Source organism: Dipodomys merriami, unplaced genomic scaffold, assembly GCF_024711535.1.
Source record: "Dipodomys merriami isolate MVZ:Mamm:240054 unplaced genomic scaffold, mDipMer1.0.p SCAF_3, whole genome shotgun sequence".
NCBI classification, from domain to species: Eukaryota; Metazoa; Chordata; class Mammalia; order Rodentia; family Heteromyidae; genus Dipodomys; species Dipodomys merriami.
This window is the reverse complement of record NW_027204492.1, coordinates 72,901,325-72,929,095: the sequence shown is the minus strand read 5'-3', so window position 1 is coordinate 72,929,095 and position 27,771 is coordinate 72,901,325. Positions and strand designations below refer to the sequence as shown.

Genomic DNA, 27,771 nt, shown 5'->3' with positions numbered 1-27,771 from the left:
CAGGATCACTGTTCAAAGCCAGTCCAGGCAGGAAACCTCTGGAGACACTCTTATCTCCAATAAACTACTCAGAAAAAGCCAGAAGTGGCACTGTGGCTCAAATGGTAGAATGCTAGCCTTGAGCAGAACCCAGTGAAAGCATTTTGCCCACCTTTGCTCCTCAGCTCCACCCAGACTTGAGCTCCTCCCTGCCCTGGAGGTCCCAACCTACATCTGGCCCCTCCCTCTCTCTGCCCAGACCCACCTGAACTCCCACCTACCTCACTTCCTACCCCCCAGACCCTGCTGCTAGCTAGATAGCAGAGGCTTCCATGTGCTCTCTCTCCAGGAGAAATATGGCTCTAATAAACCTTGTAATAATCTTTCTCCTGTCCCTGCCTGCCTCTGCGTAGTCCCCTGGGATGGATGTGATGGATCTTTTCACCCAGGCCCTGAGTTTGTCCCAGGACCAGTCAAAAAAAAAAAAAGTAGAGATACAAGAATGGACAGTCTCGTGATTCCTTTCTTGTGTACATCAATCATTTTCATGTTCCTCCCCCACTGTCAAATGCCTCCTACAATCATTCTCCAAACTGAACTATTGCAGGAGTCACAAGCAAACAGAGGAGCCTGAGATCTCAGGATCATGGTTCAAAGCTAGCTTGGGTAGGTAAAGTTCTGGAGACTTTTGTCTCCATTCAACCAGTAAAAAGCAGAAATGGAGCTGTGTCTCAAGTGGTAGAGTGCCAGTTTTAAAAGCAGAAATGGAGCTGTGTCTCAAGTGGTAGAGTGCCAGTTTTGAGTGAAAAAGCTAAGTGACAATGTCCAGGCCCTGAGCTCAAGCTCCAGGACTAATGCCAAAACAAACACATCAGAAGAGCCTGAAAAGGCTGTGCCTGAGAGGTTACAACAGAAATGCACAATTTGGGGCTGGGAAGGTGGCTCAGTGGGAGAGCACTTGCTTTGCATGCATGAGGCCCTGGGTTTGATTCCTCAGCACCACATAAGCAAAAAGAAAAAAATTGGAAGTGGTGCTCTGGCTCAAGTGGTAGAGCACTAGCTTTGAGCTGAAGAGCTGAGGGACAGCACCCAGGCCCAGCGTTCAGGCCCCATGAGCGGACCCCCTCCCCCAAAAAAGCACAATTAAAGGGTACCTAGAAATTCAGACAATGGTAGAGAATTAACCTTTTCACTTAGTTCAGTCTTATCTTACTCATCATTGTCATTCCAGCTCAAGCCATAGCCCTTTTACCCTTTACCAGCATATTATGAAGCATCACCCAGATTACTGCATGGTTAGATTTTTTTTTTGTAGGTTGTGGGACTTGAACTCTGGGCCTGGGCTCTGTCTCTCAGCTCTTCAGCTCAAGGCTAGCACTCTACCACTTGAGCCACAGCGCCACTTCTGGTTTATTGGAGATAAGAGTCTCAAGGACTTTCCTGCCCAGGCTCACTTTGAACTGAGATCCTCAGATCTCAGCCTCCTGTGTAGCTAGGATTACAGGCATGAGCCACCAGCACCCGGCTTAGGTTTGTTTTTTTGATGGTACAGAAGTTTGAACTCAGATTATATAGCTTGCTAGGCAGGAGCCCTTAACACTTGAGCCTGTACCTTTGAGATAGGGTTTCACTGTCAAGACTGGTCTTTAACACATGATCCTCCTGCCTCAACCTCTTATGTAGTTGGGATTGTAGGGTGCCCTAGCCTAAATTTAGCTTTTTTGTGTGTGGTATTGGGGTTTGAACTGAGAACCATTGTGCTTGCCAATGGAGCCATATCTGGAGCCTGCCAAGCTTAGGTGTTTGTTTGATTGTTTGGTGGGGTTTTTTTTTTTCCCTCAGGGCCTGAGCACTGCCCCTCAATTCTTTTGTTCAAGGCTAGTACTCTACCACTTTGAGCCACAGCACCACTTCTGATTTTCTGGTGATTAATTGGAGATAAGAGTTTCACGGACTTTCCTGCCCGAGCTGGCTTCAAACCCTTATCCTCAGATCTCAGCCTCCTGAGTAGCTAGAATTACAGACATGAGCCAACAGTGCCTGCCTTCCAGGCTTAGTTTTATTGTTTACTTTGAATCTACTTGGGATAAGCTTTGAGAGGAAATGCAGGCACTGCCAATCTGCTCAATTCCCTAAGGTGCTGCTTCTGCCTCCTCAAGAGAATAGGTTTTATTTATTTATATTTTGTGGAGGAGTCATCCTAGCCCAGTCATTCTAGAAGAGTCTACCTTATTTAGGAGGAAAGAATATGTAAGCCTTAGCTTGTGGACGAGGCAGACCTTTAGCTCCTTTGGCCACACTTAAGAGGCTCATGATAACATTAACTTTTTTTTGGGGGGGGGGTCTGGCCGTGGGGCCTGAACTCTGGGCCTGGGCGCTGTCCCTCACTCTTCAGCTCAAGGCTAGCGCTCTACCACTTGAGCCACAGTGCCACTTCCGGCTTTTTTCTTTTATTGCTTATGTGGTGCTGAGGAATCGAACCCAGGGCCTCATGCATTCAAGGCAGGCGCTCTACCACTGAGCCACCTTCCCAGCCCTCATAACTTTAATAGTTAAATCTGAGGGGAAGATTTTGTATTTTCTTTTCTTTTTTTTTCTTTTTTCTTTTTTTGGTCTGTTGGGCTTGAACTCTGGGCCTGGGTGCTGTCCCTCAGCTCTTCAGCTCAAGGCAAGCACTCTACCAGTTGAACCACAGCACCACTTGCAATTTTCTGGTGGTTTATTGAGATGAAAATCTCACAGACTTAACTGCCCGGGCTGACTTTGAACCGTAATCCTCAGATCTCAGCTTCTTGAGTAGCCAGGATTACAGGCATAAGCCACCAGTGCCCGGCTGTATTTTCTTTTTGTGCAGATACTGGGGCTTGAACCCAGATTTGGGTGCTAACTCTATTATTGCTATACATAGCTCTATGCCCAGATTTTTCTTTGTGCCAGTCTTAGGGCTTGAACTTATGGTCTGGACACTGTCACTCAGCTTCTTTTGCTCAAGGATAGCATTTTACTACTTGAGCTGTAATTCTACTTCTGGCTTTATGGTAATTTATTGGAAATTAGTTTCTGGCCTGGCTGGATTTGAATTGTGATCCTCAGTAGCTGGGATTAGAGGCATGAGCCAGCAGTGCCCAGTTTTGGCTTTCTGTTTTGTTGGTTAATTGGAGATGAGAGTTTCACAGACCTTCCTTCACAAGCTAGCTTTGTACCATGATCCTCATCTCTCAGTCTTCTGAGTAGCTAGAATTACAGGTGAGGGCTACTGGTACCTGTCTCTTGTATCATTTATTACAGATGCTCAAGTGTGAAGGGAGTGCTGGTGGAGGAATGGGGGATGTAGCAAATTCAATTCTGTAGTGTTCTAGAAAATATACATTCCCAGCAGAACCCTGGGGGGGGGGGGAATAGAAAATTTGGTAACAGGAATAGACATCCATGAGTCTTGGAACAGTACTTTTCCTTTATCCCACTTCTTTTTCATTCCACAGACCCCAGTAGATGTCTAAAGGGCTGGTTCTACCCTTTTAGAAGGAAGCTGGTCCAGTGTTAGGTGCTGCGTGGCAGTACAAAGCTCCAATTTTAAGAGGGGAAATGAGACTGCTATAGTTATTTTTGGACACCAGGTGGCAGCAAATCATAACTGTAGGACCAAACAAACTGTCTGGAAATGGACCTTGAGAGCCCTTCAACTATTTTCCTCTCCCTCCCTGTTCCCCACATGGAATTAGACTATATGGTGGATAACAATCCTTCTAGCTTACATCCTTAAGCTAGAGCCACTTGTAGCTACAGATTCCTGGGACTTAAATATAGCCTTTGCCCCTGCCTTTCCTGGAGAGCTATTTCTCAACTTCAGATAAGAGAAAAGGTGATCTTCCTGGAATCTTTCTAGATGCCTTTACCCCCCAGAAGAGTTGTTTTTCTTCAGAAAGGTCAGTTGAATAACCCCTAACATGAGACCTAGGAGTTTGAGCCAATTCTAGTCTCCTGTGAAGGGCTGAATGTTCTTGTTCTGTACATTCTGAGAGTGACCTTGTCTTAAAAAGTTGTGATGTGACCTGGGTGCTGGTGGCTCAGGCCTAAAGTACAGTGCATAGGCCCTGGGTTCAAGCCCCAGGACCAGCACTAAAAAAAAGCTGTGATGTGGCCAACTGGTCTCATTGTTGCTTCTGATCAAGCATGACTATATCCAGTGTCATGAACAAAATCCAAGCTCCCATTCTGGGACTGTGCCACCTGGAATACTGTCCTCTCTGCCATTTCTTTCTCCTTTTTTTTGGTGTCCGTTGTGGGGCTTGAACTCAGGGCCTAGATGCTGTCCCTGAGCTATTTTTTGCTCAAGGCTAGCATTCTAACACTTGAGCCACAGCTCCACTTCCAGTATTTTTTTTCTGGTTAATTGGAAATAAGGGTCTCATGGACTTTTCTGCATGGGCTAGCTTCAAACCAGAATCCTCTGATTTTAGCCTTCTAAGTAACTAGGATTACAGGCATGAGCTACTTGTGCTCAGCCTATGCTGTTTCTGTCAGATCTGTCTCATTAGTTGAAGTACAGATCTTTGTCAATGAAGCCATTGTTGCTGTTCCCCAGTCTGAGGGACCACCCTTCCTCCAAATTGTCATAAGAGGGTGTCATTTTCCCTGTTATTCCACTTTATATCATGGTTGTTTGTTTGTGAACAGATAATATAATAATGTTAGGTTTCCAAGGGCAAGGACTATATTGTATTTATCCTATTGTACATAGTTAGGGCTCAATAAATCATCATAATAGTGTCTTATGTTTCCAAAGCACATTCACGTACAATTTCTCACTTGACCCTCTCAACAACCCCGTGAAGTAGATGCTTTCTATGCTACAGATGAACAAACAAGTTAAGCAACTTGCCCAGGGACATATAGTTAGGAAAAGGGAAAGATGGATCTGAACTTCATCTTTTTTTCCTATTGTGTGTGTGTGTGTGTGTGTGTGTGTGTGTGTGTGTGTGTGTGTGTGTGTGTGCGTGCTAGTACTGGGGCTTGAACTCAGAGAGCCTTGTGTTCTCCCTTTACTTTTGTACTCAATGCTGGTGCTCTACCACTTTGAACCACGCCTTCACTCTGGCTTTTTGCTGATAAATTGGAGATGAGTCTCACAGACTTTTCTCTTGGGCTATCTTTGAACTGTGATCCTTAGTCTCAGCCTCCTGAGTAGCTAGATACAGATATGAGCCACCAGCACTCAGCTTGACTCAACATTGCTAACTATCTACTTCTTTCAACTTTCTGTACCTGAGATGTCTGGAAATTCTTTCTTGAAGACTGAAGTCTGCTGGAGATTGGGGAGGAGGAGGTGGGAGGTGAATAGCTAAAGGCCAACTCTCTTCCTTTCTTTTGGCTCCCTTCTCTTCCCCTATCCTGTTTTCAAAGAAGATTTCAGAATGTAGTCTTATTTTAAGAATTACTAGTGTGAGATGTGCTTGTGAATAAGAGGGAAAACAGGTAAACAGAAGACAAAAAGCTGAGTGCCAGTGGTTCATGTCTGTAATCCTAGGATTAGGAGGCTGAAGATCACAGTTTGAAGTCAGCCCAGGCAGGAAAGTTCATGAGACTTTTTTTTTTTGGGTCCGGTCATGGGGTCTGAACTCTGGGCCTGGGCGCTATCCCTCAGCTCTTCAGCTCAAGGCTAGCGCTCTACCACTTGAGCCACAGTGCCACTTCCGGCTTTTTTCTTTTTGCTTATGTGGTGCTGAGGAATCAAACCCAGGGCCTCAGGCTTGCTCTACCACTGAGCCACCTTCCCAGCCCTCATGAGACTCTTATCTCCAATAAAACATCAAAAAAATCTCGAAGTGGAGCTGTAGCTCAAGTAGTAGAGCAGTAGCCTTAAGTGGAAAAGTTCAGAGACAGTGCCTAGGCTCTGAGTTCAAGCCTTAGAATCAGTACACACACACACACACACACACACACACACACACACACACACACACACACACGACAAGAAGGTATGTTCACAGCTGGTGACTAATAAATCTGTGTGAGCCTGCACTGTAGTCTCTGGCCTGTCGGTCCCTTTCTTTTGTTGGTCGTGGGGCTTGAACTCTGGGACTGGGTGCTGTTCCTCAGCTCTTCAGCTCAAGGTTAGTGCTCTACCACTTGAGCCACAGTGCCACTTCCAGTTTTCTTAGTGGCTTATTGGAGATAAGAGTCTCACGGACTTTTCTGCTGGGGCTGGCTTTGAACTGTTATCCTCAGATCTCAGCCTCCTGAGTAGCTAGGTAGGATTACAGGTGTGAGCTACTGGTGCCCAGCCAATCCTCCCCCCTTTTTTTTTTTGAGATAGGGTATCACTATGTAGTCCAGGCTGGACTAGATCCTTTTGTCACAGACTCCTGAGTACCAAGATTACAGACTTCCTGGTTCCATTTAATAATTTAATTAATGACTTAGACAAAGACATTGATAGCATACTGATCAAATTTGTAAATGATATGAAGCTAGAAAGATCCCAAGAGCTCATAATGAACTAGGAAGATGAAAGATAAAGTTTAAGAGCTCAGTGTATCAAATCTAAGTGTGTAAATTCAAGGTAGGTGAGCTGCAAAGAGGTTTTAGGTGGGTGAGGAGTGTTAGGGAAAAGGACGGATTCAAAAGTGGATTGGAATGAAGGCAGACAGAGACACCGACCTCAACAGACCCGATCAACTTTAATACAAGTTGAAGAGGGATGCCATGGTGACCTGAGGAGAGTCAGGAGATGAGAGGTGTAATGGAGACAGGGGTGGAAGGACTTAAGTGGTGTCCTAGCTGGGGTCAGAGTCAAAGGTAGCTGGAGAATTGCAAGGAGTTTCAGGACTTGCCTTGAGAGTTCAAGGTAATGACCTGAAATGGCTTGCTTCTGGGAACTGATTGTGTAGGTTACTGGCTTACAAGGGGTAGGGATGGAGAAGCGGGCTTTCACATTAGATTAAGATTTCAGGTTGGAGGGCTGGGAAGGTGGCTCAGTGGTAGAGTGCTTGCCTAGTGTGCATGAAGCCCTGGGTTCAATTCCTCAGCACCACATACACAGAAAAAGCCGGAAGTAGTGCTGTGGCTCAAGTGGTAGAGTGAGTTTCTTGAGCAAAAGCTCAGGAACAGTGCTCAGGCCCTGAGTTCAAGCCCCACAACCGAAAAAAAGAAGAAACAAACAAAAAAAAAGATTTCCGGTTGGAGAATTTTGGGAAGGGAGCTTAGTGGTAGAGTGCTTGGCCTAGCATTCATGAAGCCCAGGGTTTGATTCCTCAGTATCACATACACAGAAAAATCCAGAAGTGGAGTTGTGGCACAAGTGGTAGAGTGCTTGCCTTGAGCACAGAGAAGCTCAGGGACAGTACCCAGGCCTTGAGTTCAATCAAGCCCCAGGCTTGGAAAAAAAAAAAAAAGGAATTTTGGGAAGGTCCCCTGCAGGGGAGGGTAGTCGGTGGGCATGCCATAGGAGCAACGTTGAGTTATAAGGACCAACTAGATTTCCATCAAGGAGACTGCAGGATCATTACTTTTGACATGTTAATTACTGCTCACGTGCTAATGTTGTTGAATCTAGAAGAGAGTTCGTGGCTCTGCTTTCTACTCTGCTCATGGACCACTGTGAGAGATTGCTTTTAAAAAAATTTTATTTTCTTGTCCGTCATGGGGTTTGAACTTGGGGTCTAGGTGCTCCATGAACAATTTTTTTGCTCAAGGCTAGCACTGTACCACTTTGAGCCACAGTGCCACCTCCAGTTTTCTGGTGATTAATTGGGGATAAGAGTGTCATAGACTTTCCTGCACAGGCTAGCTTTGAACCACGATCCTCAGATCTCAGCCTCCTGAGAAGCTAGGATTATAGGTGTGAGCTGCCAGTGCTCAGCTGTCCTTTATTTTTTAATCTTTTTTTTTTTTTTTTGGTCCGGTCGTGGGGCCTGAACTCTGGGCCTGGGCGCTGTCCCTCAGCTCTTCAGCTCAAGGCTAGCGTTCTACCACTTGAGCCATAGCACCACTTCCGGCTTTTTCTGCTTATGTGGTGCTGAGGAATCTAACCCAGGGCCTCAGGCATGCAAGGCAAGCGCTCTACCACTGAGCCACCTTCCCAGCCCACAGCTGTCCTTTATTTTTGTGTGCCAATACTGGGGGTTAAACTCAGGGCCTGGTTGATGTCCTTTAGCTTTTTTGCTCAAGGCTAGTTCTCTACCATTTGAGCCACAGGTCCACTTCCAGCTTTTTGTTGACTAACTGGAGATAGAGTATCAGGGACTTTCCTTCCTGGGTTGGCTTCGAACCACAACTGTCAAATCTCAAACTCCTGAGTAGCTAGGATTATTAAAGGTGTGAGCCACTGACATCCAGTTTGGCTACCTTTAGCCTTGAACATGAAACACTATCAGGGATTTTAGCAATTTGGAGCGAGCACAGAAAGGAGACCTTAAATATGAAAGGATATAAAAACTATTGTGTATGAACTACTTATTGTAGCTGTTGAACATGGAGGAGAGATGAACGAGGTGCTACTAGTAGCTTGGAATCCAGTTTTCAAATATATATTAGAGGAAGTAACCTTGTTTTGTCTTGGAATAGGGCATAGACAGGAGCAAATGGTAAGGACTATGGGAAAACCAACTTTGACTCAATCTTAAATTTAAGCTTGATAGTGGTTCCAGATGATCCAGTATACAATGGTTGGTCTTCAGAGGATGATATTTTCCCCATTACAGGAGGTATTTCAACAGAGGCAAGATAACTACAAAGAAGTTGCATAAGGGAATCAATCATAAGATCATCAGGTCATAAATAAGGGGAACTAGGCAACCAGTAGAGCTGCTTCTGATACTGAAATTTCGAAATTCAACTGGGGGGGGGGTGGTGATGGCTGTGACAATAGAGGTAGCCCTTAGAGCAGGCACCTCTTAAACCAGTTGTTATCTCTGCTTCCAGTCTCTCCTCAGGCCCACTTTGGACCTCTGATCCAGAAATATGTGCCTGAATACTTTATCATGAGACCTTCCAGCTCAAGTATCATAAGATCTCAGTAAGCCTACAAGTCATCCATCTCAGCCTTTATCAGCCACTTTCATTGTCTTTGCATCAGCCACATAGACTGGTGGTTGTTCTGTCATAGCTTGGCTATCTCCTGCCCTTTAGGCCATCCACTCTAATTACACAGTATTACTAAGCTTTAGAAAGTTCGTTTTATACACAGCCAAGCATTTGTGTTAGGGTGTTAAGGGTTTAGGGAATTTGTTTCTTCTCTGACTTTAAAATAAACTTTAAAGGACTTCAAGAGGCTGCAATCATGAGCTAAAACTTTTATTACAATTTTTTTCATTAGAAAAAAAAAGGAAAGGAAAAAGAGCAACTTTCTTATGTTGAACCCAAATCTACATTTTTATAACTTCTATCCATTAGGTCCCAGAATGTTTGGAGTTACATAGAACAAATCTCCAGCTTCCTCTCCCTTATAAGCCCAGAATGATTGTCCATCAGTAGACAAATTTCTTTCACTGGACTCATCACTCTTCTCTGGACATACTTTGTTAATATGTCCCTTGAATTCTGGTTCCCATAGCTGAACAGAGGGCATCAGGTGTGGTCTGATCAGTGCAGAGTAACACAATCTCCTTTATTTTGAATGTTATACCCTTATTAACATGACCCAAGATCACAACTGTTTTTGTAGCAGCCAAACTATGCTTTCAACTTATAACTGATAATAACGTTTTATTTACTCTAAAGACTCTGTATGCCACCTCTCTTGTGTGCTACCCATGTGCCATTCCATTTTGGAGTTCAAATAAGAGTTTACCAGCTTCATAGCATTTGTAAGTCTGACTTAGTGACATTAAAACAGAATCCTTTCATGTGTATTCACTTCAGAGTTCAGAATTCTCCTTGGTTTACCTTTACACATGTACATTTCTCTGTATTGTCCCAAAAGTCTGTAGAGAATGTTTAATTGAACTCCCAGGTACATTGTAGGCTTAGTAATCCCTCATCTATCGACCTAGCCAGTCTACTGAGCAAAAGCAATGATCTGGGTAGGGAAAGATATATTTTTTTAATCCATATAGGGACTAGACAATCACTTTCTTTGATTCTTTTAATTATCTGTCCTCTATCCATATTCTTATGTATTGATGTTTAACTGCGGAATTCACCTTTTCTCAGTTACAAAATGATGGGCCATGTTTGCCCATGTCTGGGTTGTAGCATGCAATTCTTTCATTCTCTGTAGGGTTGTCCTGCAACTAAACAGCACGGCGTCCAAGTGCTCCAGGCTGTTATTGACCCAGATCATGAGATGGAGTTTCTCAGAGCAGCTGAAAACTCTCTGGGACTAGACTGCCTTCAGCAGCTTCTCTCTAGTGCTCACCTTGTCCTCTCTACTCTGAAAGAAAGGTCTTCTCCTTGTAGAGGAGGAGTGAATGTGGAGCAGACGGAGGGTGTTTTTGTTGTTGTTGTTGTTGTTTCAATATAAAACCATTAGTCCAAGAGTTGGGTCATGGCCTCCATATCACTCATCCAACAAAGTTTTCTTTGGTGAAGAGCTTGACAGCCCACCTGGCCAATCTGATGTCCCATGATAATTTTGAGCCCTCCCACCCCATCAGGCCACTCCCCTCCCCCTCCCTGCTCCTCAAGCATGCCTACATCTCACCTCTATGCTCTGCCCTTTCCCTCCATGGCCTCTTTCCTGCAATTTCTCTCATCCATAAGATGTATTGGATTAGGTATTTCATTAATTTGATCATAGTTCAGTTTTGTCTTCCTGCCAGTGTTTACTCTTCTATCCGTCATAGTATAGCTCAACTAGCCCAGGATCAGTCCTGAACTATTCTTCTATGGAGATTTCTACATTGACCAACCTCTGACCCCTCACACACAGCACAAATTCAGATCCGGAGATCTGTGTTCAGCTTCCCAAAGGACTAAAATAGAAAGCAGATCAACCTAGGGATGCGGCAGTAATGACTTGGACAATATGGAAGAAAATCCAAGTATATCCTATACTTCTCTTCAAACAAAGAATTGGGGATTGGAGGCTGGTGGTCTGCAAACAGGATCAAAAATGTCAATCTACATGGGCACAAAATGAATTGCTAATTACACTGCAATCCTACCATATCTTGCAGGTTACTTACCTCTTCCATTCAGACCTTTCAAAGTTGTGAGGACCAGTTGTGTGTGTGTGTGTGTGTGTGTGTGTGTGTGTGCGCGCGCGCGCGCGCGCGCGTGCCATCATGGCCTTGGGCATTATCCTTGAGCTGTTGTTCTTAAGCCAAGCTCCATTTCTGGGTCTTTGGTGATTAATTGGAAATAAGAGTTTCATGGACTTTTCTGCCCAGGCTGGCTTTTAGCCTTGATCCTCAGATCTCAACCTCCTGAGTAGCTACGATTACAGGTATGAGCCACCAGTACCCCTGATGAGCTTTTAATAGGTTTAAGCCTGGCTTTGTTATAGTATCTTGAGTTTTCTGATTGGGAGGCTTATCCGCCCCCTCAAACTATATGAGAGACCCAGTTTGGAAATACCTGAAATGGTGCAATCAAAAGTTGGAAGATGAAAATATTCTGAATTGACCCAAAAAGGTGATGTAATCCAGCCCCTGGCTTTTGGGTGGGTGAAGGATAGTGGTGTTTTTCTTTTGTAGCCATTCATTTCATTCAGCAACTTCTATTGAGGACTTCCTAAGGGCCTATGAATGTCTCCTATCCACAGCAATGCCTTCCCTTGGATTTTCTTTTAATCTCATCTCCCTTCTCACATCCTTAATAGAAATGGAACATACTTGTCACATAGTAGGTACTCAGCAACCTTGAATGTCTCCTCATCAGCCTCCTTCTTTCTAAATTAAAAGAAGAAAATCCCAACACTCAGTCCTTTGGCACAATTGGTCTTGCGCTTCACTAGACTTTCTTCACTTTTCCACCTATGTTAGAGACCTGTCAGCCTAGGATTGGCCTGTGCATGCTTTGGAAGGCATAACCAATAGTAAGTAGAGAGAAAAAAGTGGAGGAGGATGGTGGCAAATGTCATATATTACTGAGCTGTTCCTACCACTACTATAATAGGCTTTGTGGGCCCTTTTCCCCAACTATAATTTAGGAGGGTTGGGGCTGAGCGCTAGTGGTTCATGCCTGGAATCCTAGTTACTCAGGAGGTTGAGATCTGAGGATCTCGGTTCAAAGCCAGCCTGGGCAGGAAGGTCCTGTGAGACTCTTATCTCCAATTAACACCAGAAACCAGAAGTGTTGCTGTGGCTCAAGTGGTAGAGTACTCACCTTAAGCAAAAAAAGCTCAGGGACAGTGCCCAGACCCAGAGTTCAAGCCTCACAACTAACAAAAAAATAAAAATAAAAATAAAAATAGAAGGTTCTAACACTCATGGCTCCTTGGTGCTGGTTTTTTGTTACTATACCCTAGTACGCATGTGCGTTTTGGAAACAAGGGAGAGAGGCAGGGAGGGAAAGAGGGAGTACAACAGCTCTACAACTGTGAATCCATTCCTCCTGTGCAACCTCTCCTCAATTGTTGTTGTTGTTGTTGTTGTTGTTGTGTGTGTGTATGCCCATACTGTGGCTTGAATTCAGAGCCAGGGCACTGTCCCTTAGCTTTTTTGTTTAAGGCTAGTGCTCTACCACTTGAGCTGCGGCTCCATTTCTTTTTGCTGGTTGGCGATGAGTCTGATTTTTCTGTCCAGGCTGGCTTTCAACTGCCATCCTCAGATCTCAGCCCTTGAGTAGTTAGGATTACGATTGTGAGCCATTAGCCCCAGTTCTTCTTTTAACTATACATCTGTCATCAACTAGTATGTCCATTTCCAAAGCTCTGGCTTTGGGACTTTGTCCATGCTACCTTATATTCATCCCTTGCGCATATTATCCTGGTTATGATGGCTCAACTTTCTCATTTTGTCAGGGGCACTTTGCAGAATTCTATTCCTGGCTTTCAAAGTATCAGCAGCAACCCTGCCCAACTGTCATGCCCAATGAGCAGATTCCAAGTTTAGTCATTCAGGTCACTGAGAATCCATCCCACAATGCTAACCCTGTGGATCCCCATGAAGTCCAAGCCTCAGAATTGCCAGGAAGCTACTGATCACAATCCTGAGGGAAATTGCTCCCAGGGCTCTGGTGACTTCTCCAATTGGAATTCACAAAACAGGAAAGAAGCATCCCCAGGGAAAGAGGGGTTTCTGCTCTGTCAGTCACCCAAGGCCAGGGAGTCCACGTGGCTAATGGCACAGACAGTGGATTTAGATAGGAACAGAAACAATTTCAGCACGGAAGAGATCAAGCCTCCTCCCAGCCCCAAGATGAGGGCAGGGTGGTGTTGGAGGTGGGAGTGGAAAAAGAGGAAGATGAAAAAGAAGAGGAGGAAAAAAGCATGAGGAGGAGGAGGAGAAGGAGGAGGAGCAAGAGGAGGAGGAAAAAGAGGAGGAGGAAGAAGAGGAAGAGGAGGAGGAGGAGGAGACAACAGTAAGAGAAAGAGGAGAAGACAACAGCAGTGGTAACAGAGGAGGAAGGAAGTATTATTTTTGCTGTTTCATTAGGAGGCTTCAGCTGCAGGAACCAGGAGTGCTGGGGGCCAGAGGGATGGAGACAGCAACCTGATAACGATCTGGAGAGACGTTCATGCAAGGGGCCCTGGGGGCCGGCAGAGCACAGCCCAGAGCATAGCCCAGACTTGTTTGAGTTCCAAGGCAACCAGGCTGCGATTGCCAGATTCCTGGCCAGTGGAGGTGCCCTGCTCTGAGGCTGTCAGGGCAAATGCCCGGTGCAAGGGAGGCAGGTTGGGAGTGCTAACTGGATTTTTTATTTTTATATCAAGACACTGTTTAAAATTTTTACAAAGGACAAACTCCATGGGTTTTCCGTTAGTGTTTTAAGAACTTTTCTTTAAAAAAAAAAAAAAAAAGAGCCAACAACAACAATAACGAAAGAAGGGGGAAAAAAACACTGCCTTTTTGGAAATAGAAATGACAGACACAAAAAGAGACTAAAGAAAATGGGGCAAATTCCAATAGCATTTCCCCTAGGGCAGAGGCAGAACCGAGATTATGTACCTGGGGTCCCAAGAATAACACAGCCTCCACAGTACCTTATTCACCAGGTTTAGGGTCCCCTGGCCTAGCCAGGCCAAGGCTGCTAGCCTTTAGAAGAAGCGAGTCATGCTAACAGCTCTGCAGCCCTCTTCGGGGACACATGAAAGGCAGGAGAACTCTCCCCAAGAGAACTCTCCCAGATGGTCTTGCTCAAATCGGTTTCTTTTTTGGGGGGGGAGGGGTGAGTAGGGGTTCCTTTTCCTTGGTCTGATGTGTGAACATAGGGATTCCAGAACCAGACAGACCTGGACCTGGAGTCTCCTTTCTGGAGCCTCTTCACAGTCATGGATTGGAAAAAGCATTTGTTTCCAGTTTTCTTAAAAAAAAAAAAAAACAAAACAACAACAACAACAACAAAAAAACAAGACCCAGAAAAACGACCAAGTCTGGGGGAGGAAGAGCTATTCTGCTCTTTAAAGCTCCCAAGTCTGGAGTTGGTTGATGGTGCAGTTCCAAGAGGCCGAAGGCGAGCACCAAGGGGGTGTTCAGCGGTTGCTTTCAGGGCCCCCCAGGAGTGTCTGTGGTCAGGCTCAGGGAGCTGGTTTCAGCTGCTGTGGGTCCTCAGTTTATGAGGACTCCTTTGCGCCCCCCATTGGAAGGGTTTGCTCAGATTGACTTCTGTCTTGGTGGTTTTATACATGCGGGTGCATGTCCACATCTGTGTCTGTGCAGATGGGTCTGCTGTAGGGTGCAGGTGCGTGCGTATACATATGTGGTGTGTATGGATGCATGTGTGTGTCAGTGTGTGTACGCACATGGTGTGTGTGTGTGTGTGTGTGTGTGTGTGTGTGTGTGTGTATCTGGGAGGGAAGGAGCCAGGAGATGAGCTGTGCTCTGGATTGGAGCTATACCCGGGTAGTGGAATGTGAGTGGGGCAGCCCGGTACTGTTGAACCCTGCGGCAAAGGTGTTATAGGGGTGCAATGTCTGCAGCCCAACTAGGGAGTTGGGAATCATCGTGATAGTGTTGGGGGTCATGAGTGGAATGTCATCAGGGGAGCGCCGCAGGGTCAGGGTGTAGTCGGGCAATGCTGTGAGGCGTAGGGCGTCATGGGGGGGACCGGCCTCACACTCATGGTGAGTGGGACCCAGCTGGAGTGCTGCTAGCTCCTCCTCAGGAGCGGCTCCCAATTCAGGGGCCCCAGCTCCCCTTTGAGGGCTAGGCTGCCTTAGGGGCTCCTGACGCCGTTTGTCCTTCCTGTAGTAGAGGGCAGCAAAGGCCAGAACATTGAGGAACAGGAGCGAGGCTCCCACAGCAATGGTGACACTTAATTCGGTGGAGTAGTCTCGAGGGTTCTCCACCAGGAGTGGCCCTGCATCCTGTTCCCCATTCCAGGACCCTTGGGCATTCTCATTGCTGTAGGCAGGGGAGATGGCTGGCCGCTTGGTGCTCCAGGTCTTACCATTGGGCCTTCGCGTGATGTGGGAGCTGTGGGTGGTATCCGGAGGCGGCACTTTGGTGGTTGTGGATGTATAGTGGAACATGTCATGGAGGTTGTACAGGTGGGGCACCAGGTGTTTCCAAAAGGCCACCTTAGTGGCTCGGTAGTGATCACGGACCCTGGGTTTGAGCCCAATGTGAAGGTAGAGCTGGTCCCGGGGGTTGTATTTGGACCAGGCCACTTCTTCAAAACGATTGGCCTTGGTGTGAATGAACTTGGTGTCTTGGGGGACGGGCTTGTTGGGATCTCTGAAATATCACATGGAAATTCTGGGTTACTCTACTTGGTTAAGGAAAGGACCACCTGGCCACTTTCCTCTCACACCCTCCTATAAAACTCTCTTCCCCAGTCCAAATTTTCCCACTATTCCCATTTTTTCTCAGAGTCTGGCCCTCTGTACACACCCCGAAGCCATACCCTGAAGAAAGGAATGGATTGATCTGATTGATCTCCTACTCCCCTTGGTGGGCACACGCATCACCAGAACAGTGCTCATCCCCTGAGCTTGGCCTATGCAGATGCTATGTCTTTTCACATACTACTGGGCATCTAGCAAACTTTTCAGCTGCTTACTTTTGCTAAGAACACTCTAAAGATTTTTTTCTGGACTTCATTCGTATCTCACATGGTCTCTGATTTTTGTACCAGTGCTGGGCTTGAACTCAAGGCCTGGGCACTGTCCCCGAGTTTTCTTGTTCAAGGCTAGCACTCTACCACTTTGGCCATAGCTTCAATTCCAGCTTTTTAGTGGTTAATCGGAGACAAGAGTTTCATGGAATTTCCTGCTTGTGCTGACTTCAAACCTTGATCCTCAGATCTCAACTTCCTGAGTAGGATTACAATTGTGAGACACCAGCACCCAGCACCTGCTCACACTTGATGCTCGTTTGGATCCTCAACACAACCTTACTTTTCTTTTTTTTTTTTTTTTTCCTTTATGGTACTAGGCAACAAGGCCTTGGGCACATGAACAGGTGCTCTAGCACTAAGCTACACTCTTAGCTCCTTCAAGAAGAATTTGAAGGAAGGAAAATGGCAGGAAATCTCCAAAAGGGATGGCAGGGAGAGGGGGGCGTGGTTAAGAAACAAGCTTTGGAGGATATCATAGGAAGGGATATGATGGAAAAGGTTAGACAGAGGAAAAAGAAGGTCATGCTGGGGTTCCAAAGAAGAAAACACCCATTTTCTCCTTACCCAGTCTTGGCAAAGTTGGTCCAGTAGGTCATGACGACAGCACTAAGCATCACATCATTCTTGGAGAAGTTGCAGGGGAAGAGGTCAGTAGGGCCTACCATAGGGACACCAAAAACGTAGGGTACTTCATCCCCATGAGCTGCATCTGACCAAGCTGGCTTCATGAGGCTCTGGCAGTGATGGTAGAAGGCGTAGAAGTAGGTAGGTGAGCCATAGCGGGCATGCAGATCAGCTGTTACCACAGAGGGCTCCACCCACTGGTGATCAGTAAAGAGTGCCACCAGTGTTTTACGACGAGTCTCAGGGTTGTCACGGTCTGCCCAGTCTGTGTACATGAACTTGATGGTCTCCCTCAGGGTATCCTTACCCTCAGGATAGCCATATAGATTGTCCACAAAGTTGGAGACAGAATAGTCAAAGTCAGTGCCAGAGACACCATCCTCAGGGTCAACCACCCCTTCCACAAACTTGAGACCCTCACCCTGGTTGACACCAAGCATGATATCATAGTTGAGGAACTCTCCCTGTTCCATCAGAATCTCAGGATCATCAGGAATGACATCACCATCAATCACAGGGCCAAAGGCCACATGGTAGCGAGCTGGCTGGATGTCTTGCTCTACCAGCTCCTTGGCACTCTTTTGCCGAAGACAGTCCACCATATCCACGGTGTCCAACACATTACAGCCCACTTTGTCTGCCAGCAGGCTGGTGTACTTCACTGGCTGGTAGTTCACAGCCCAGCTGGACAGAGCAGAACCACTTTGGATGATGGCCCTCTGAAAAAGCCCTATAGAAGGTAAGTGACAGTGGGTCAGGTCTGTTCTGTCACACGTGGCCATAAAACATCTTATTCCTTTGTCACTAAGGCTGCCCTATGTCATGAACAGGCTAGGAAAGAAAAACAAGTCTTTAGCAGGCGGGGATGACTGGCTAGGACCACAACTGCCAGGCCCCTTTCTTGACTTCTCTCTACCTCCATTCCTCTACTGCTTCCCTATTCTGGTGCAATGATCAGTAACGTGGGGGTTAAGGAAATGACAGTGAAAAGTAACCCTTTGGGTCCCAGACATGAGCCTCCTTATGCTCCCTCTCTTTATCATCCCTTGTCTTTCCCTCTTGCTTCCTGCCCAGCTGGGCCCAGCTCTGTGCCAGCACACCACCAGGGAGCTGGCGCTGACACCACAAAGGGGTCTTTTTCATGAGAGATGAGAAATGCAGGCAGGAGACAGCCCCATATTCTGGGAGTTTTGGGGAAGGATCTCCAGGGCAAAGGCCTTAAGGTCTGAAAGTCTCCCAGGCACATGTTCTCCCCGAGACTGCCGAGACTTCCCTTTTGCAGAAGCCATTAACAACACATCTAAATTTCTCTCAAGCAGAAAGGATTCCTACCCTCTAAGCTAAAAATGAAGCAGCTTCTTCCCCTTCTTAAAAAAGTCTACCATTCTCCATAGCCTTAATATTCAAGGGAGTTCTGTGTACATGGACTTGAATATCAGAAAACTGATATTCCAAAGATAATTTGGCCCTTAGGAACACAATGTCACTGCTCTAGCAGAAAGCCAGTTTATGTGAGCAGAAGGGAAGGGACGGAAATGCAGATTACTACTTAAGAGAACCTAATTTTTCTAGATTATTCTCCATGAGACAATTATAGAAAGGCACAGAAAACGAATTTTTTTTTGCAGTGCTGGGGATGGAACTTGGGGCCTCACACATGCTAGGCAAGTGTTCTGCTATTAAGCTATACCCCTAGCCCAAGAAAACAACTCGTTAAACAAGACAGTCCTTCAGAGACACAAGTACCATTCCAGGTAAGGTCATTTCCTCTTACAAGAGTCCCCAACGAGAAGAGGCCCCTAGTCTGTCTTCAGACACAAGGACCCTCACAGTCAGTTATTGTGCCCTACTTTGGGGAAAAAAGAGAGGGATCTATACTCCCACTACTGCCAACTAGAAATACATTCTCTGTTTCTCTCTGCTGGAGATGGAACTCAGGGCCTTAGGTAGGGATGCTAGGCAAGTACTACCACTGAGCTATACCCTAGCCCCCCATTCCCTCTCTTTAGCGCGTACAAATCCCACCTTAATCTCCCTTCACCAGGGTAGTCTCTAGAGAGGCAGAGACAGAAGTTCTAGGCCAGAGAAGGTGATTCTCCTCTCTAAGAAAGACAGACCTTTAAAGAGAGCATGCCAGGGCTGGGAAGGTGGCTCAGTGGTAGAGTGCTTGCCTTGCATGCCTGAGGCCCTGGGTTCGATTCCTCAGCACCACATAAGCAAAAAGAAAAAAGCCGGAAGTGGTGCTGTGGCTCAAGTGGTAGAGCGCTACCCTTGAGCTGAAGAGGTGAGGGACAGTGCCCAGGCCCAGAGTTCAGGCCCCACAACTGGACCAAAAAAAAAAAAAAAGAGAGAGCATGCCAGAATAACACTAACCATAGAGTCAATTTCTTTTCTTTCTTTTTTTTTTTTGACAATTAAGGTCTTATTTATTTGTTATTTATACTCTTTGCTTATGTGGTGCTGAGGAATTGAACCCAGGGCCTCATGCATGCAAGGCAAGCACTCTACCACTGAGCCACCTTCCCAGCCCCCATAGAGTCAATTTCAATTCCACTGCAATTTCAATTTAATTCGTTCAGATTTCCTTACTTCAGAAAAGGGACACTTATTTCAGGAAGATCTTTTCTTCATTAGAAACTCAGCTTTAGCTAGGTGCTTGTGGCTCATGCCTATAATCCTGGTTATTTAGGAGGCTGAATCTGAGGATCATGGTTCAAAGCCAGCCCAAGTAGGAAAGTCTATGAGACTCTTAATCACCAAGAAGCTGGAACTGAAGCTGTAGCTCAAGTGGTAGAGCATTTGTTTCAAGCAAAAATATCTCAGGGATAGCATCCAGACCCTGGGTTCAAGTCCCAGGATAAGCGCGCGCGCACACGAAGCTCAACTGTAGCCTGGTACTAGTGGTTTATGCTTGTAATCCTAACTACTCAGGAGGCTGACATCTAATGATTATGGTTTAAAACCAGCCTGGGCAGGAAATCTTGTGAGACTCTTTTTTTTTTTTTGGGTCCGGTCATGGGGCCTGAACTCTGGGCCTGGGCGCTGTCCCTCAGCTCTTCAGCTCAAGGCTAGCGCTCTACCACTTGAGTCACAGCGCCACTTCTGGCTTTTTTCTTTTTGCTTATGTGGTGCTGAGGAATCGAACTCAGGGCCTCAGTCATGCAAGGCAAGCGCTCTACCACTGAGCCAACTTCCCAGCCATCTTGTGAGACTCTTATGTCCAATTAACCACTCAAAAAGCCAGAGGTAGAACTGTGGTTCAAGTGATAGAGCACTAGTCTTAAGCAAAAGAGCTCAAGTATAGCACCCAGGCCCTAAGTTCAAGCCCTAGAACCTGCACATAAGAAAAAATTTTCACCTTAGTAGTTCCCATTACTCCCTCTCTGTTTCTGTCTCTGTCTTTCTCTGTCTCTTTCTGTCTGTCTGTCTCTCTCTCTCCCCCAAACACACACTCAGCTTTGCCTATCAGAGACAGAATATTCTGTACATTCTCAAGATGGAGAGAACATTCCCTTGCCAAAGGACAAAGATTGTGTTCCACCTCTTAGAAGTGGCTCAGAGACCCACCACTGGAGAGAGGCTAAAAATAAGCCTTCCTTCTGTGGGTTGTATATCCCAGGAATAGGTCACTCAATAACAGACCACTGTCCCTCAGAAGAAATCCCAGGCCAGAGATTCTCACTTTGGGCTCATCTTCTGCTCAAGTTCATTTTCTCTCTTGTACAGACTTGTTCTTTGAGAGAAAGGCAGACAATGAGTGTTTCTTATACCTAGGAACTAATCTCTACCTTTAGATTTCATCTCAGAAGTAACATGTCCATCCCATACTGAAATATTTTCTCTGCCAAAAAGAACTAGTGTCCCAGGGCTGGGAAGGTGGCTCAGTGGTAGAGTGCTTGCCTTGCACTGGGTTCGATTCCTCAGCACCACATAAGCAGAAAAAGCCAGAAGTGGTGCTGTGGCTCAAGTGGTAGAGTGCTAGCCTTGAGCTGAAGAGCTGAGGGACAGCGCCCAGACCCAGAGTTCAGGTCCCACAACTGGCAAAAAAAGAAAGAAAACAAAAAGAACTATTGTCCCTTCAGAGAGAAACATTGTACTCTCATTCTGCCAATAAAGACTCCCATGCCCGAAGGAGTACCTTACTCTTCTAGGGTGTAAATGAGATTCTCTCCTTCTCTCTCTCTCACAGTTGGAGACATACTTCTTCCCCCAAAGAAACAATTCTCTTCCATTTCTTCCTGAAGGGCTAGCTAGCTGGTGGAAGAGGACTGGTGGATTCCTTGTTCTGTTCCTGGGACATGGAAATAGGCATTCTAGAGCCTAGAAGGCCCTGGGGCTCAAGGTTTTCAGCCAGCATGGGACTAGTCTGTTTCACTCCAGGAGCTACTCACCCTCAGAATGATGTGACAGTGTGAGGAGGCTGACACAAGACGCACCGATGCCCGAGCCAAAGACAGTAATACGGCGGGGATCTCCTCCAAAGAAGGCAATATTCTCGCTCACCCACCGGAGGGCTTGGATTTGGTCAAGAAGCCCATAGTTTCCCTTGGCAGCCTGATCTCCAGTACTCAGGAAACCTAGATTAAACAAAGAGCATGAACACAGTAAAGGCAAAGGGATGGAGGATTTGGCTGAGGATGCAGGTAGGAGTTGGGGGTGGGGGGAGTTGCGACAGAGGATGAGCACATGGCCATGCAGTTCTTCCCATCTTGCTAACCTAAACCACTTCTTCCTGGGAGGTCTAGCCTCATTAATATAGGCAGTGTTGGCTCCCTGCCTTCCATCCCTGATCCAGTTTGGAAGGAGGCCAAACAGAACATTGGAAGTGGCTGCTTCCTTTAGGTGGGAGAGTTAAACTCCAGAACCAGCAAGAGGTCAGAACTCTGAATCTTCTGCCCAGACATGCTTTCAAGGGACATGGTACTAAACATCTGGCAAGGTATAGTGGAAAAAGCAAAAGACACTGGAGTCAAATGGTCCTTGATTTGGATCCAAGTCACATGGCCTTGGAAAACTTATTTAAAATCTCTGGGCCACAGTTTTTGCTCCTGTACAATTATATTAAAAATATAGAGTTGTAAGAAGGATAAAATGGGTACAAACCCAATATAGTTACTCCTTTCCCCTTCCTTCTCTGTAAAGGAAGATTCCTTTTTTATTTTTTTTCCCTGAACTTGAACTCTGGGGCTGAGCGCTGTCCCTTAGCATTTCAGCTCAAGGCTAGCACTCTACCACTTGAGCTACAGTGCCACTTCCAGTTTTCTGATGGCTTATTGGAGATAAGAGTTTCATGGACTTTCCTGCCTGGGCTGGCTTTGAACCTTGATCCTCAGATCTCAACTTCCAGGCATGACCAACCATTGGCGCCCGGCTTCTTTTTACCTTTTTCTTTTTGTGCCAGTCATGGGGCTTGAACTCAGGGCCTAGGGGCTGTCTCTGAACTTTTTTTTTTCTGCTTAAGGCTAGCACTCTATCAACTTGAGCCACAGCTCCATTTGCAGCTTTTACATGGGTAACTGAAGATAAGGGTCTCATGAACTTTCCTGCCCAGGCTGGCTTCGAACTACAATCACCAGATGTTAGCCTCCTAAGTCACTAGGATTACAGGTGTGAGCCACCAGCACCCAGCAGGACGTGAAAGTTCTAAAAGGTAATAATATCTAACCTCTCCTAGTCCTTCCCATACAAATTACTTCATCCCCACATTTTTGCAGGACCTTGGATGGCCCCCTTCCCTTCATCCTCAGAGTAGGTCCTCATTTCCCTTCCTCCAACACCTAATTAATCAGAAACTCTGAGGGTGGGTTCCAGCAATCTATGATTTTAACAAGCTCTCCAGGTGATGCTGATGCCTGCTAAAGTTGAGAAGCCACTGGGTTAGACCATCTTTTTCATCTGGTGGAGAAATGAAGTCAGTGCAGTGCGTTACCACAGAAACAGGTCTTCCCGCCCACCCACTGGGATTTGCTGCTGAGGAGACATGTCACCATGGAGACTACCTTCCCACCCACCTGCTGGGATTTACTGCTACAGAGACTTGTTACCATGGAGACTACCTTCCCGCCCACCTGCTGGCTATCCCACAGAGATGTCCTATATTCCCCATCACCACCTGCTTCCATTTTAGACTTATCTGGCTGCCTTGTTTCATCTCTTTTCCCTGATCCTTAGAAGACTGTGTTCTTCTGTACTAGGTTTTTGGAAGGGTCCTTTTCAGGTGGGTAATTGCAGTGCTCCAGCACACTGAAAACTCACATATGGATTAGTATCCTTTGAGTCCACCATTAAAAGCTCATTCACAGCACCTGGAATCAACTTAGTGCAAAACCATGTTGGAGAAGGTGCTCACAGTTCAGAGAGCTCTCCTGCAGTCCTGGCGGTCCTTGGGCAGAGGCTGAATTCAAATACACTCAAGCAGGCCCAAGACCTGATCACTGCCTTTTGAATCTTTCTGTATCCTCTTGGCCTCTTCAAGTGTGTTATTAATTTACCTTTGGTACAATTAAGTATGTAAAGTACTTAGTTATTCCTCCCAGGACCTCATCAAAAGTCCTCTTTAGCCCCAGGTTCCAGATGAGGAAAGGAAAAGAGATTAGATCAAGGATGAGTGGAAAAATTCAACTCAAAATTGCCATGTTCCTTAAGAAAACTAAAGCCATACCTATAAGTCTTTAAAAAAAATTATGGAGCTCAAGACCCAATTCGGTTGCCTACTACCCCTTGAAACCCTGTGGCAAAAATCACTATGTCTTTCTCTTAACCTTCCTTCCCTTCTGTCTCCTTCCCTCATACTCTCTTTTCCTTTTCTCTTACTTAGGCAATAGCAGACTTGGCTTCAGCCTTCACCAGTTTCATTTCACATTCAGTGAAATATGTCAAAGATGTCGGTCTTAATCAGCAGCAAAGTCTGCAGTTGGATGTGGTAGATTTCTCCAACATGAACCAATTTCCTGGGCTAGGGAACAAAGGACTGAAAACTGGGTGGATGGTTTGACCTTCCAGAAAGGGAGCACTGAAGCATGTGGATGGTGCCCTGTCAGTGATCCCTATTACAAGAAGAATTCTGCTTCCAGAACTATTATCCTGGGGCTGGGAAGGTGGCTCAGTGGTAGAGTGCTTGCCTTGCATGCATGAGGCCCTGGGTTCAATTCCTCAGTACCACATAAGCAGAAAAAGCTGGAAGTGGCACTGTGGCTCAAGTGGTAGAGCACTAGCCTTGAACTGAAGAGCTGAGGGGTGCCCAAGCCCAGAGTTCAGTCCCCATGACCGACAAAAAAACAAACTATTATCCAGCTGGGCACCAGTGGCTCATGCCTCTAATCCTAGCTACTCAGGAGACTGAAATCTAATTATCATGGTTCAAAACCAACCCAGGCAGAAAAGTCCATGAGATTCTTATCTCCAATTAACCAGTAAAAAAAAAGCTGTAAGTGGGGCTATAGCTCAAATGGTAGAGCAGCAGCCTTAATTAAAAAAAAAAAAAAAAGCTAAGGGAAAGTTCCTTGGCCCTAAGTTCAAGCCTTAATTCTGGCATACACAAAAAAGAACTACATCCAAATGGGGTCAAGAAGACTTGGTGAGGGCTGGGAAGGTAGCTCAGCGGTAGAGTGCATGCCTTGCAAGCATGAGGCCCTGGGTTCGATTCCTCAGCACCACATAAACAGAAAAAGCCGGAAATGGCGCTGTGGCTCCAGTGGTAGAGCACTAGCCTTGAGCTGAAGAGCTGAGGGACAGCACCCAGGCCCAGAGTTCAGGCCCCATGACTGGCAAAAAAAAAAAAAAAAAAGACTTGGTGAGTGTGATCCATCAGGAGCACACACAATCTGGTGGTTTGGGATATCAGCCACTTATTTTTGTTTCCAAGTATCCTGGCCACCCCTAAAAACCACAAGACAAGAGAGGCTAAAATACCCAATGCTAGGCATAAACTGTCTAACTAAATCTAAGCCAGCTTCCCTGGACCCAAGTTGATACTGTGGTACCTAGTAAGCTGCTTATCAAAAAGAAGATGGGATGATTTGACAGATTGTACCTAAATCACTCAAGGCTTGATATTGACCAGGTTTTTGGTTTACCTGGAGGGTACCCAATCAGGGATGTAGTATTGTTAATTTTGGAACTTAGAATAAAAGGAGGCAAGTCCCTAGCTCCTTAGCCCAGGAATATCCTATATCCTGCTGGAGTCTTTTTCTTTTGTTGGCCTCAAGTGCAGTGAAATAATAGCTACCCTTCTTCCCTGGACAAGACTGTGATGTTCTCCATATACATGAATCAACCAAGATGTCTAGAAAAGCTCCTTTTTTTCTTCCTTTGTTTTTTGCCAGTCCTGGGGCTTGAACTCAAGCCCTGGGCACTGTCCCTGAGCTTATTTTGCTCAAAGCTATCTCTACCACTTGAGCCACAGCACCACTTCTGGCTTTTTCTGTGTGTGTGGTACTGAGGAATTGAACCCAGGGCTTCATGCATGCTAGGCAAGCACTCTACCACTAAGCTACATTGTTTCACTACTCAGGAGAAGCTGATGGGGGTGAGGGTACATGCATGCCATTTTGGTCCAAAATTGGCCACCTGTTCTGTGATGTCTTGGAAAACAAAATGACTGAGCCTCTGCCACACAGCAAAATCCTCAAGCATCATGGACAAACCCATGTTCTATGTCTGGTGCCAAGAGACAAAAAATATATATTTTACATGTACCCAGATGCAATCAATGGCTTACTGATTATATTTCTGTGCCAGAACAGGAACTGAAAGGTACACAGGAAGTAGTGGAGAACTTCAGACCAAATCTTAGTTTATAACTCCTTCTAAGCATGGGATAATGATATTTGAATCATCAAAGAATGCCTAAGCCTCAAGAATAATATTCTGGTCACACCCCTTCTTCCCCAAGGCACTGTTCTGATTACCCAAATGAGAGGAGGTTGTAAATGAATTTTCTTAGTACGAGCTCCATGGATGAACTTCAAGGGTATCGTGAAATTCTTTTTAAATTTTTCTGTGTCCTGGGGCTTAAACTCAGGGCCTAGGTACTGTCCCTGAGCTTTTCTGATCTAGGTTAGTGCTCTACCCCTTGAGCCACAGCTCCACTCCTGGCTTTTTCTTGTTTTTTTTTTTTTTTAATCTGAGACTGGGACTCAAACTCAATGCCTAACACTTTTGCTTATTATCTAGCACTCTACCAACTGAACCAACCCCAGGATTTTCTGGTAGTTAATTGGAGATCAGGGTCTCATGGTCTCTTCTGCCCAAGCTGGCTTCAAACTGTGATCCTCATATCTCAGCCTCCTGAATAGCTAGGATTACAAGTGTGAGCCACCAGTACCTGGCTTGAAATTTTGCTTTTGAGTGTGTGTGAGCCAGTACGGAGGCTTGAACTCAGCCTTGAAGCTCCTGCTTGGCTTTTTCACTCAAGGCTGGCACTCTGCTACACTTCCACTTCCATGAAGTTTTCTTTTGTATGTGTGTGGTGCTAGGGCTAGAACCCTGGGCCTTGCTCATGCTAGACAAGTGCTCTACCACTAAGCTACATTCCCATCCCTGTGAAGTACTTTCTATATGGTGTGTGTGTGTGTGTGTGTGTGTGTGTGTGTGTGTGTGTGTGTGTGTGTGTGTGTGTTTGATTCTGTGGGACAGTTCATAGCTTTCATTGGAATCTCATAAGAGTCCCCAGAATGTTAAGAACTATTAATATAGAAACTTAAGAATCAGCTGGGAAGGTGGCTCAGTGGTAGAGCACTTGTCTTGCATGCCTGAGGCCCTGGGTTCGATTCCTCAGCACCACATAAGCAAAAAGAAAAAAGCTGGAAGTGGTGCTGTGGCTCAAGTGGTAGAGCGCTAGCCTTGAGCTGAAGAGCTGAAGGACAGCGCCCCGGCCCAGAGTTCAGGCCCTATGACCGGACCCAAAAAAAAAAAAATGAAACTTAAGAATCAGAGCAGGGGCTGGGAAGGTGGCTCAGTGGTAGAGTGCTTGCCTTGCATGCATGAGGCCCTGGGTTCGATTCCTCAGCACCACATAAGCAGAAAAAGCCGGAAATGGTGCTGTGGCTCAAGTGGTAGAATGCTAGCCTTGAGCTGAAGAGCTGAGGGACAGCACCTAGGCCCAGAGTTCAGGCCCCATGACCGACAAAAGAAGAAGAAGGAGAAGAAAGAGAAGAAGGAGAAGAGGAGGAGCTGAAGAGTTGTGAAGTAGCTAGCAAAGGAAGATATCATTTACGGTGATCCTGTGCAACAACCTTCTGTATTGCCTACAACTCTCTTTTTTTTTTTTTTGGGTCCGGTCGTGGGGCCTGAACTCTGGGCCTGGGCGCTGTCCCTCAGCTCTTCAGCTCAAGGCTAGCGCTCTACCACTTGAGCCACAGCGCCACTTCTGGCATTTTTCTTTTTGCTTATGTGGTGCTGAGGAATCGAACCCAGGGCCTCTGGCATGCAAGGCATATGCTCTACCACTGAGCCACCTTCCCAGCCCTTGCCTACAACTCTCAAAGGACACTGCAGTCCTCACAACCTACTGAAATTCCAACTCTTTCCTTCTGTCTCTTCACTTAGTCATTTCCCCAATAGTACCTTAGCATTTTTGCTCTCCCAGGTCTGTTTCTTTCTTTCTTTTTTTTCCTTTGGTTGGTCATAAGGCTTGAATTTAGGCCCTAGGTGCTGTCCTTGAGCACTTTCACTGAAGGCTAGCACTCTAACACTTTGAGCTACAGCTCTATTTCTGGTTTTCTGATGGTTAATTGGAGAGAAGGGTCTCAGGGACTTTCTTGGCCTGTCTGGCTTTGAACCATGATCTTCAGAGCTCATTCTCCTGAGTAGCTAGGATTCCAGGCATGAGCCACCAGTACTTGCCCCTTTTCTTTTCTTCCTTACTTTCCCTTGGTTTTTTTTTTCTCTGTTCTATGCTTTCCCTTCATTCCTAGCTGGCCTGACAATATGGAAGTGGTACATATTAGAATTCTCTGTATGTTCTAGTAAACCTTATAGATGGCACTTTGTGTTGATAATTTACAA

General features: G+C 46.0%; 1 protein-coding gene across 4 annotated transcripts in view; it reads right to left on the bottom strand.

Moving 5' to 3' along the window:
- Positions 1–9,257: 9,257 nt before the first annotated feature.
- Positions 9,258–27,771, bottom strand: part of Nlgn3 (neuroligin 3) — a 32,125-nt gene continuing 13,611 nt past the window's right edge. For all 4 annotated transcript variants that reach the window (XM_070040292.1, XM_070040290.1, XM_070040293.1 and 1 more), the window contains 3 exons: positions 21,156–21,341; positions 16,705–17,494; positions 9,258–15,758 (listed from right to left, as the gene is read on the bottom strand). In XM_070040292.1, the coding sequence (XP_069896393.1) occupies positions 14,915–15,758; positions 16,705–17,494; positions 21,156–21,341 (1,820 nt within the window). In that variant the 3' untranslated portion in view covers positions 9,258–14,914. The remainder of the gene's footprint in view (positions 15,759–16,704; positions 17,495–21,155; positions 21,342–27,771) is intronic.